The sequence below is a fragment of the Haemorhous mexicanus genome, chromosome 23, assembly GCF_027477595.1.
Source record: "Haemorhous mexicanus isolate bHaeMex1 chromosome 23, bHaeMex1.pri, whole genome shotgun sequence".
Lineage (NCBI taxonomy): Eukaryota > Metazoa > Chordata > Aves > Passeriformes > Fringillidae > Haemorhous > Haemorhous mexicanus.
Window position 1 is genome coordinate 3493492 of NC_082363.1, and position 12114 is coordinate 3505605.

At 39.2% G+C, this 12114-nt stretch overlaps 1 protein-coding gene across 5 annotated transcripts in view; it reads left to right on the top strand.

Annotated features, from left to right (window-relative positions):
• Positions 1–12114, top strand: part of VPS13D (vacuolar protein sorting 13 homolog D) — a 104818-nt gene that overhangs the window by 20669 nt on the left and 72035 nt on the right. For 3 of the 5 annotated variants that reach the window (XM_059866837.1, XM_059866841.1, XM_059866840.1), the window contains exons 24-32: positions 1455–1635; positions 2979–3161; positions 5743–5962; positions 6425–6635; positions 7144–7315; positions 8292–8404; positions 8952–9161; positions 11310–11572; positions 11736–11869. In XM_059866837.1, coding sequence (XP_059722820.1) covers positions 1455–1635; positions 2979–3161; positions 5743–5962; positions 6425–6635; positions 7144–7315; positions 8292–8404; positions 8952–9161; positions 11310–11572; positions 11736–11869 — 1687 coding nt within the window. The remainder of the gene's footprint in view (positions 1–1454; positions 1636–2978; positions 3162–5742; positions 5963–6424; positions 6636–7143; positions 7316–8291; positions 8405–8951; positions 9162–11309; positions 11573–11735; positions 11870–12114) is intronic. The other 2 variants (XM_059866838.1, XM_059866842.1) reach the window with 1 other exon arrangement.

Here is a 12114-nt window from a genome sequence, read left to right on the forward strand (position 1 = left end):
CCCAGAAAACCCAAGCCCACAACTCTCAGGGCTGTGTGATTCTGCTTTGGCCTCTTGGGACTTAAGTGGGACTTAGAATATTTTCAGTTATAAATTTAAGATTTTTATCTTATCTTTGTCTTGCAATGTATGAAGAAATGGAAAAGGAAAGTTAGTTTTTTATTTACCTCTAAAAGTGTTCTTGGAAGTATTTATATGATAGTTTGTTCCTAGCTAAAACAGTTCTTTTTATAAAGCTGGAAGATGTTTTCAATTGATGAAATAGGTTTTCTATTGCTTCTTGATTTTGGAATAAGGAGTTTGTTTTTATCATCATGTAAATTTGAATTTCTTTGTTACGTTTTAAGGAATAGGTCTTATCTTGTGATGTTTCCTGTTTTTCCAATTAATTAGTCAGAATAGAAATTAACCAAGTGATGTTATGGAATTAATTTCAAATATGACAGCACACTGATTTAGAATTGAATGCACACATTATCCTGCAGTGGAGTAGTTACCTTAAAAGCCACTGTTCTGATATAAAATCACCAAAGGTCTAACTGGTGTGCAGAGATTAAAGGTACATTCCAAATACAGAATATTTCTACTTGCTTAGTTAAAACTCAGCATCACTAAAATGTAAAAAATTTAGAAGTGATTAATACAAAACACATTTTTCATGTCTGCAAATGAAATAGTGTTGATTCCATGCTGTGAAGGTCAGTGGAATCTGTCCTGGGGCTGGATCAGTCTCATAATCTGAGTTCAGTTCTCACAAGGGCCACCAGCTGTGGGGGTCCCACTTGTGGGTGTCTCTGGGTCTGGACTGAAGGCACTGAGACAGCAGTTCATGCTCACACTCAGGTGTTTATTATTTCTTATCAGTCAAACAGCCTCACTGCTGGGAGTTCAGCAGCTTTTCATTACAAGGCACAAAATGCCCAACAATCTCTTGGTCCAAGGGCTTGTGAGACTAAACTATCCAATTAAGAGCTGACACCTGGATTATTTTCCCTTTTAACCCAAGAACTGATCCCACAGAGCTGCAGTGCAGACTTTTCAGCCCAATTACAAAATGCCACCCAAACCCATGGAGAAGGAGGAAGAAGAAGCAGGAAGAAGAAACCCAGGACAGCACCCTGTGCCCTCCACCTTGCTGCCATCCACAACATCCTAAAAATCCCAAACCCTCAATTTCTCACCCAGTGACACACCTGCACTGCTCTCTATAATCTATTTCACACTTTTGTGGGTTCCAGTCTCTCTTGAAGTCTGGGAAACTTTCTCCATGGATGAGGGTCAGAGTCAGTGCTGCCCTGGGGGTCAGGGCACCCCAGAGCAGACACAGAAATATTCCTGTGCCCTGGGTTTCCACAGAATCCTCTATATTACTAATTTGAATGCAGCAAAATGTCTAGTGCTGCTTCTAAAATGTAGCTAAGATTGGTAAATTTTACTTTCACCCCTTCTCACAGGTATGGGAGGCCAGACCCTCTGCTGCAGAGGGAGTGTGACATGCATGTCACCCTGCGGATGGCCTCTGTCCAGTACGTGCACACCCAGCGCTTCCAGGCCGAGGTGGTGTCCTTCATCCAGCATTTTACTCAGCTCCAAGATGTCTTGGGCAGGCAGAGAGCAGCAATTGAAGGACAAACAGTATGTCTGGGCCTTTTTTCTATTCTTTCCCAGCCCGTTTTTTGCAGTTGAAAAGCCGTATGAAATTTATGTTAATGCCTCAACTCAAGTGAGTTGAAGTGATGGGAGGTTTTAGGGTTTTGGTCTTGGTAGAGTGTTGCAAAACAACACGAAATGAACAAAACTCACACGCTGAGATATCCAAGGCAAAAAAGCCACGTTTATTTCCGACCTTGGTATTTATAGAATTCCAAAAGTGACCATTGATTGGAGGATGAAATTGCCACCTCTCCAACCACAAACCAGCAGTCTATCAATTCTTTCCTCCTCCAGAAAGGAATGCACAACAATCATTATTTACATGAATAGTGCATGAGAAACTCCATCACAAAAATGTAAACATCGGAAGGCTTAGAAGAACTTTAGAAGAGCTGGGCAACAGTGGAGATTTCTCAGGCTCATCTTGTAGTCAAGAGACCTTAATTAGGACAATCCTGCTGCTGTTTGAAGTGCAAATACCAAATTTTCCCATTCATTAAAACTTCAGCACCTGGTGTCTGCAGGATGCACTGGAGAGAAAAGGTCAAGGTGTTACCTTGGCTTATTCTCCACTGTTCACAGAGTGATAATACCTGAATTAGGAGAACCAAGTGAGAAGTTCTGTTCCACTCAGGTGTATGTCTCTGATTTAGTTTGATGGCTGGTAGTCTGAGAAAATCAGAACTTCTGCATGGTTGAATGTATGAATATAGAGATTGCAGAGCAAGATAGAGTATATCAATATAGACTATATAGGACATGATAGAGTGCTGCAATAATCAGGGCAGCCATAGACCACATGCCCCAATGGGGGAGTAATTAATACAGTCAATAGTCTTTTAAAATAAGCTTCTCATAATTGAAGGAAAGACAGTGGATACTTGGATATTAAAATGCTTCATTGTGCACCAGGTGGGAAGTTTGAATCTGATTTTGAAACATCTGTTCTAAATAATGGCGTTTTGCTTTCTGCAAATAATTTTTCTTAAGTAATTTGTTATGTGGTGAGCTGAATAGTGTCCTGCCTCTTAGTTCAGGGCTGAAAGGGTGTGTCAGTCCTGAGTGCTGCACCTCTTGCACAGGTTTTTCCTGTTTACATCATAATACTTTTTAAATGACCCGTTATTCTCTGCCTAAAACAAGAGTTTGAGGGGTTTTTGTTGTTAGCTTTGTTGTTGTTTTTGTTTGGTATAAATTCTTACCATACCTTAATTTTGTAAATCAAGGGTTAATGATCCTGAGTTCAGTACTAATCAGTGTAAAATAATCACCTGCTTCCTGCAATTTTTGTAATTATTTTTGAAATGTATTTTTGCTTTTTCCAGGTGAGAGATAAAGCCCAGAGAGCTTCCCGAGTTCTTCTTGATATTGAGGCTGGGGCTCCTGTTCTGCTGATACCTGAGAGCTCCAAGTCCAACAGCCTTATTGTAGCTAATCTGGGGAAACTGAAAGTGAAGAACAGATTCCTGTTTGCAGGAATGCCAGGGACCTTTTCATTAAAGAACAAGGTAGGACCATTGCTTCTTCATTTAGCAGCTTGCAGTTTTGCTAGTTCTTGTGTTTTATTTCTAAATCAAAATTTTAAATGATTTTTAAATTTTATTTCATATATTGCCTTTATAGTTCTGCTAATGAGAGTCTGTGCTAGTGTGCTGGCAGATCTTATAGATTTGCCTTGCTGCTGATTGTGCTGTGCTGCCCTTCCTATCTTAGCTTACTGTCTGAGGCCCTGGGGCAGAGGGGAGACTGAACTGAGAGTTTGGAGAGAGCAGAGGGAATAAAGGAGGCTGAACTCACTCCTGCTGCTCTGGTGAAGAATCAGGACCCAGCCGGGTGCACACCTGAGTGTGGGACCTGGATGGGCTTTCAGCTCACCCTTTTTGGTTACTCCAGCTCTTCACCACTCAAAATGTCCACAGTGTGAACAGCAGAAAACAGGGGCCTGTGTTGGCTGAGACTTGCTCTGACACACTGGAGAACAGAATTGGGTTTTTTTCCTGCTCTCAGTGAAAACTGAGTGTGTGTAGCTGCTTTGGTGAGGTGAAACCATGGGAGAGGTTTCCAGTGGCTGGACATGTGGCAAAGCACAGGACAGGAGCAGCTGGTGCTGCTCTTGAGAGATGCAGCCACAAAATTTGGGAGAAGGAAGATCCATCTTGGATGGCTTTCTGTGTCTAACCCATTCAACAAAACAGGGGTTGTCTGGGAACCCTCCAATTTGATTTTGAAGGGATTAGAAGTTAGATGGACTAAATTACTGCAGTGGATGTGTGGTGTGTCTGCTGCCTTCACCTGATTGTATCTCCCTGTGTCTGCTGTCAGGAAATAGTGCACTGTGGTGTTGGGCTGTTCCTGTACTCTAGTGTGTTGATACAAGCACAGGTTTGTAAGCAGTAGACTTCTAAATTAACATTATAAGTTAAAGAAAGTGTGCACAATAATTTTATTTCAGCCTAAAAATACTGTGTTATGTAGAACTGTAGAAATGTAGGTGTTTGAAATGGAACTAGGTGGGGTTTGGCTTTTTTTTTTTGTTGATTTTGTTTTCATTTTTCCTCTGTCCTATGTTTATTTTTGAGGATCGGATTTTACAAGGCAATGCATACAAGGACCCAGTTTTATTTGAGGTATTTCACATCCTTATGGCAGTGTTCAGGTGCTCCTCATTCATTCTATAAAAAAGAAAGTATTCTTCTGGAATTTAGCACTTAAAAAAGCTACTTCATTTATTAAAAATGATGTTTCTGTTCTAAAGGTTTTGCTGAATTCTGAATTGGATGCAAACTTTTTGTGGTGTGCTCTTTATGCATGTCTGAGGAGCTGCTAATTTGGATGTAATTGCATAAATTTATATATTTATAGATGATGTGATGATTTTCCTTTGCATGTACTTTTCAGTCTTTTCTTTAAGTATGAAGTTAAATGTTTATATCCTCTTTTTTTTTTTTCTTAAAATCCTTGGTTATGTTTACGGTTGATTTTTCCGATTTTTTTTCTAATATTTACAAACCATGTAAGGCAATAAAATATTAACAATTAAAACCAGAAAGGGAATTTTATGGTAGGGATTGATGTGACATCAGAAACTGGATCCAAAAGGAAGATGGGAAATGATAGTAACAATACAGGAGTCAGGGGCAGAGTGAGCAATCTTGGAGTAAGGGCTGAGTAAACACTAAAGCTGATTGCTACCTGCATGTAGAACATGAGGTGAATTAATTGAAATGATTGACAGATTAATCCCAAAAGTGGCTTTGGCTATAAAGGTGGTGTGTAAACCTCTTCCACCAGACAAATCCCAGAGTGGTTGGGGCCATTCCATCACAGATTGGTCAAGCAGGATTTTTGGGAAAAGAAATTTCTAATGTTGATGTGACTCTTTTTTTGTAGTGAAATTTGCAGGTTTTTGATGCAAGACAGCTCATGGATTTTCACTGGATATGTGGTGGTGGGGAGATGTCTAAAATGTTTTACATCAATATAAATGAATTTTTCTTTCTTCACCCGTGAGTAATTTAACACTAAGTGTAGGGATTTATCCAGCCTTAAACTGCAGGAGAACTTTGGGACACATTTTGGTGTGACAACTGAAGTATTTAAAGGGCATCAAATGTGTATGTGTAGAAGTGTTAGTTCACATATTGTAATAAAATATGAAGTTGCTGACATGATCTTGCAGAAATAATGGAATATTTTTTTCTCATCACCTGGAAAACAGCTTTAAATATTTAACAGTCGTTATTCTGCAGAACTGTTTAATGCTGTCACAGTCTTACCCCTCCATTTTAGTATTAATTTCATGTACATGAGAGTATTTCAGTTTTATGCAAAAACCTCTGCTTTTGAATTAGTTTCTCATTGAAAAGATTTGACAGCTTTTTGAGGAAGGTTGCTGAAATAAACTTTTTTTACAAAGAAAATGTTCTCATCTGCTGTTAAGGTTATAGGAGAAAAGTTGGACCATTTTTCTACAGCAGAGGATACTGGCATTCTAGTAATTTGTTGAACAAATTACTAGAACATTGATGCAGTGGTTCCTTAGAATTCAAGTCAAAAATCTAATGTTAATTACAAAATTTTTTTCATTAGCAGGATTCTGTTCAATTTTCCTCTCCTATGGGAACCCCAAAACATAGTGTGAAGAAAACAAGTGCTGATGAGTCCAAATCAGCAATAGAAGGATTGGTGATGAAAAAATCATCAGGAGCAAACATTTCTAGGCTGAAGAATGAGCCTGCAGTGAGCCCATCGAGTAAGCAGCAGGGGCAGCCATCAAAGCTGCCTGTTGGCCCAAACCCTGAGAGCCCAGGTATGTGAGAGCTCTAGGAACCCCACGGAGCTTCTTTTGCCTTGTGAGGTAGTGCAGTGACAGACTGCTTGGGTCTTATGGGACACTGAAAAGGTATGAGGCTCTGGGTCTGAAGATTGTAGATTGGAGAGTAAATGACTTCTGAGCTTCAAGGCTGATTTTTTGCAGCTTAAAGGATTAAGGATTTGTAGTTCAGTTTCTGGAAGAACAGTCCTGCAAATCGGGTGTGTTTTGAGATGCATATTGCACACATACAAGGAGTGTACTTGGACTCCTAATTAGGAATTTAGATTGACCTGTGAATGAGCTTGGTATCTGCTAGTTACAGATATTGAACATGAATTTAAAAAAAAAGTGGAATAAAATCAAAGCTAAATTAAATTTCTTTTTAAAAGTACGTTGAATTATTTTGCACAGATTCTATTTTTCTTCCTTAGTGTGTTATCTCCTGTGTACTTGCAGAGGATCACATCTGCCTCTTGGACTGCATTGTAGTTGATCTGCAGGACATGGACATCTTTGCTGCTGAAAGATACCAGAGAGAGTATTCCAAGGCTGTGGAAGATACCAGTGCAGACTTGAGCTTTCCATCCTACTTGGTGAGGCAGACAGGAGGGAGCCTGCTGACAGAACCCTTCAGACTGAAGTTAAAAGTAGAGAGAAATTTGGACAAGTGAGTTTCAACAGGGTCACTTTATGCTGTCAGCTAGAGTGGTGTTTTTGTGTTACAGACATGTTTTATGAAAAATCCTTTTTTTTAAGATTTTTTTCTCTTGAGAAGCTGAGAGGCTTCAAGAACAAAATGTAAATAATAACTGTCTGCTGCTGTGGAATGCAACAGGTACATCTTTGACTGGTCTGTGTCAGTTGTTTTTAGTTAATAGCCAATCACAGTCAGCTAGCTCGGACTCTCTGAGAGTCAGGAGCTTTTGTTATTATTTTATTCTCTTCTTTTCTTTGCAAGCCTTCTTATGAAATCTTTTCTTCTATTCTTTTAGTATAGTTTTGATGTATATCATAAAATAATAAATCAAGCTTTCTGAAACATAGAGTCAAATCCTTGACTCTTCCCTCATCCTGAGACCCATGTGAACACCACCACATTTTTGTATCCCAAAGGTCTTGCCTGCTGTTGGAGCTCCTGGAAGCACTGAGATTTCCTCTTTTTCTCTTTGCTGCAGAGAGCTGAGTCATGCTGTTGCAGACATTTCAATCCATGGCAACCTGTCCTCAGTGCACTGCTCTCTGGATCTGAACAAGTACAAACTGATCCGTGGGCTGCTGGAGAACAACCTGGGCGAGCCCATCGAGGAGTTCATGCGCCCCTATGACCTGCAGGACCCAAGAATTCTTGTAAGGATTTATGTGCACCTGAAATTCTCTCTGGGATGTGTCTCGGTTTGGAAAGACAGGAGTCTGCTAAGGAAGGCAGGAGCCTCCCCTGAAATGGAGAATGTAATCCCTCCCCACCCCTCTGAATTGCTGTAAATTTTACATTAAGGGGCTCTCAGGCAAAGATATGGGAGCAGGAATAACAGTTCTTTACTAGGGAAGAAAATAAAATTATAAAATAAACAATGCAGTAAACCAAACCAACACTGCCAGAGCCAGAGCACAGCCTGACACCCTGTGGGTCAGGGGGCTGGCAGCAGTGCCATTGGAATTGTGGCTCAGCCCTCCTGCAGTGCCAGGGGTGGTTCTGCTGGAGCAGGGATCCTGGAGAAGGGTGCAGCCTGCCTCTGAAGGTCCAGGGGAAGAGGCAGCTGCTGCTCCTCTGGGAATCCAGTGGAGAAGCTGTGCTGGTGTTCCAGAACCTCAGATTCTATCCAGGTAGGAATGCCTGGCTCCTCCCCCTGGGCTCACATCTCCCAGTGGGATGCTGCAGTTCTTATCAGCCATGCAGGGACATTCCATAGCCTGTTATCAGCAGGTGTCCCCTCCCCAGGGAGGGGTGATTGTGGAAGAGATAAGGAAAAACTGCCCACTGAACAGAAGACAACTGCCATGCAGATGGTGATAGAATACATCTTGCCTTGCAGTCTGGAACAGGGTGGTTGCTGATTTTGCTGATGGCAGCAATATTTTAAGGACAAAGAAGCTCTAGACCAGTGCTGTGAAAATGGGTTAATGGTCATTTTCAGGTTAAAGGCCACAGTGTTGTGAAATTTGACATTTCCCTAGTAATGGTTAATGAAAGCATTGATGAAACCATTTGGAGAAGAAGGACACCACACAAAAGCTGTTTACATTTTTCTGAAATACAGGTTAATTCAGAGATCAAAGTTAAGCAGATGCTCTGAAAAAGAATGTTGGTGTTTTCCACTTTCAGACAGTTTTGAGTGGAGAAGTGTATACTTCCATGTCATTCCTCATTGACATGGTTAATGTGAGCCTGGAACTGATGGATCCAAAGGGAAAAGATGGATGCAGCTCTTTAGCCAGGTATGAATGTTCTTCTCTTCCTGAATACCTTGTCCTAAATACTATGCTCATGTGAAAGATACAAGACAAGAATTAAAATAATATGTGGAATTACAATTTGGTAATACACTGAAATGGAATTTCCTAATTAGAGTCCAAACTGGGAGGTTGAGCTTCCCTGAAAGATGAAAGGGAAGGACACTGTTCAAAAGATGTGGTCTGTCTTTCCACTCGTCCTTGAAATAACAGTCTAGCAATCAGTACTTGCCCAAAAGAAATAATATTTTAATTGAGAAAGCACAACAAGGGAAGGTTAAAAAAGCAGATTTCTGCTGTGTTGGCTTGTTGAGTTTTTTAAAATCCAGAAGGCTTTTTGTCTATGGAAAATATTAAATAGATAAACAGATCTATTTTCTATCTCTGTGACATGGGACATGATTGTAGTTGTTTTAGAAAATAGCTAAATGAGAGATTTCAGCAGTGTGCCATACTTGTAAAGGAAGTGACTCCAAGAAATAAATAAACTAGAAATCATTTGGGTGTGTTGTTTTGCTTTTTATTCTCCCAGGTTCGATTTTAAGAAATCCAAGTTGCTTTTTGAAAGCTCTTCAGATGGAACAAAGTCTGTAAATCTGGTCTCTCATTCCATGATGGCCTTTGACACTCGTTATGCTGGACAGAAATATGCTACAGGCCCCCCAAATGTCTTCAATTGCATCTTTCAGTCATCCAAGAACACCAGCAGCCCAGGAGCAATCCAGATTGAATTGCATTTCAGGTTGGTAATTCTGGGATTTGTTTGTTTTTAATAATAACATACTCAGTATTGTCCTGATTTTAATACATCTGTTATTATTGTAGATAAACCTGGGGCCATTGTATTTCCATCTGATGACATTTTTGGGGTGATCAGAGGTACTTGATAGATTGAAATCTGCAGTTATTAATGCTCTGGGAGTTGCTGAATTTTTTTTTTTCACTTACTGCAATAAAATTTAGGTTTGAATGTGTAATGGATCAGATGAAGGTTGACCTATTGAAATCAATAGTGCTTAAAGCTTGATAAGTCTGGCCTACCACTTGTATGTGTGCATAAAACCAGTTTGTAGAATTTTTAATATGAGATGCACAAAAGCTGTTTCCCAGCAGGTGTCACAAGAGGTTTTCTGAGAGCATCAGATACAGACAGAAATGGCACCTCTTTCAAAAACAATCTCTGTGTTCTCTTCTGTGTTCGCTCCTAGCTGTTTGTGGTTTTTTACCTGTTTTGATCCAATTTAGTATTGAAATTGGGAATATAAAGTATGATGTCAGTATTTACCTGTATCAGCATGGTGGTTTTTTGAGGAATGTTAACTATCAAAAAAGAGGGTGAAATGAGATGACCAGAGATGTTGCTTTCACTTCTGATCTGATTTACTGACCAAGCTCAGCTTTCTCACTCTCATATAAGTATGATGCCTTCTGGAACAGTTGCAGGAGTAATGTAGAAAAAAAAATTGTGGATTATTCCAGTAGAAAATTTTAGAGACAATTTTTCATGAAAACCAGTAAAGAGTCTTGGCAACTGAGAGAATTTTTTTTTTTTTAAGATCTGGATGCTGCATTATATTTTTAGGTACCTAAAAAATATGTTCAGAAAGAAGCCAGTGTTTCAATTTGATTAGAACTAAAATGGGATTTACTAAAAAGAACACCCTAAAAAAACCCAGATGGTTTTCACAGAACTGTTGAGTCAGTAGGCAGCTAGATTAGACACAGTTAGTGAGTTTGCACAGTACAGCCTAATCTGGTTTGTGAGTGAGAGTTTCAGGAATCTTCTTCCCAACTGGTGTGATTTTAAATTTCAGCTGCAGCAGCATGTGGTCTGTTTTTAGTGGTGAGAGCATCCTTGGCAGAAGATGCAAGGGCTGGCAGAACTCAGTGATAGTGTTCTACTGGCTGGTGCCTCTTGAAATATCCTGGAGAGCCAGGCAGGGTTATAGGCAGAGCCTGCTCCCCACGAAGGCATCACAGTTCTTGGGAGATTTTATAGTTCACAGTGTGCTGGACTGAAAATTGTTTCATGGTATTTAAGCACTTAGATGATTTTCCAGTTAGCATGATCAAATGTAAGTGGTATTCCAGATCATGAAGCCAAACACTTTATCCCTCCTGGCCAGACCTTCAGAATGGGATGCTGGAAGCTCAGGCAGGCTGACATTTTTTCTGAATGACAAAGCAGCTTCCTGTGCTTCAAAATGGTGTCAGGGTATGAGAGGAAATTCATGTTGTACCCCTTATCTCAGAGCCAGGTCTGAGTTTCACACACAGAATGTTCGGTTTGATACCCAACAGACATAAATGATAATTAAAAAAGGTTTTAAAATTTGAGATTTTGAAAATTAATCTTGATAATGTAACTTTGTTAAAGGCATTTTTACAAATTTCCTGTCAGGTAGTTTTTCAATTCATCTCTTGTATCATTATGGCTTAGAATTTTTGCAGTTGAGATCTATTGGGCTTCTGTTGGTACAGCAAACTGTTGAATTTCAATCTGTTTAAATATATATATATTATATTATATATATATATATATATATAAAATATTATATATATATATAAAATAGAATGTGTGTGTATATATATAAATGTATATATATAGGAGTTCAGACTCCTATATATAGGTGTTTATATATATAAATATATATATAGGAATTTATGTATATAAATGTGTATATATATAAAAATATAAAAGTGTGTGTGTGTATATATATATATATGTATATGTATAAGTATGTATGTATGTTAAAGGCCAGCCACTGTAAACCAAGTGTATGCCTATAAAATGCCATATGAGTCTTACTAGATACTGATAGTTGTCAGCACAATTTTAAATATTTACAGGTTGTAAAGTTCACCCTGTGTGGTTCTCTCTTCTTAAAAGGTCTACTAAGGATTCCTCCAGTTTCACAGTTGTTCTGAACAATCTTCGTGTGTTCCTGATATTTGACTGGCTGTTACTGGTTCATGACTTTTTATGTACTCCTGGAGATAGCAAGAAGAGGGAAAATCCCCATTCCCGACAGCGAAGCTGCATCAGTGACACAAGTGTGGTTCCCAAAACTGTGAAAAGTGGAGTGGTGACCAAGCGTTCCTCACTCCCTGTGACAGCAGAAAAGCAGCTGGAAGTCAAGGTTAATGTGACAGGTAATTGTGCTCTGCTCTGATGCTTTTGTTTTCCTCATGAAAAGCTGAGTGCTGTAAAGGCAGCTCCATTAAAGGAAATCAAGAAGCCCACTACAAATGCCTAAAGTACCTTAATGGTATTGCCAACTGCCCTGGTAGTTATTTGTCTTTTTTTCTGGTTAAGGAACTGAGTTTGTGGTTGTTGAAGACATGTCCTGCTTCGATACCAATGCAATTATTCTGAAGGGAACAACTGTTCTCACTTACAAGCCCAAGCTGATAGATCGTCCTTTCTCTGGCAGTTTGTTTGGCATTGAGGTAAGGAAAATAAATTTGCTTTATATAACATCTCAAATTAGAGGAGTTTATGAAGATACTTTACTATAAATATATATACAAAAGGAATAGTCCACAAAAGCTTTCTGAAGTTTGTTGGTTTCTCATCAAATGCTCTCATTTTACAGCAGTTTTGAGAATAGTTTAATATTGTTTCTATTAAAACATTGTAAGACTTGATTGTAGCCTCAAAATATTGCTAGTTCTTGCCAGAGCTGTTGTCTCAG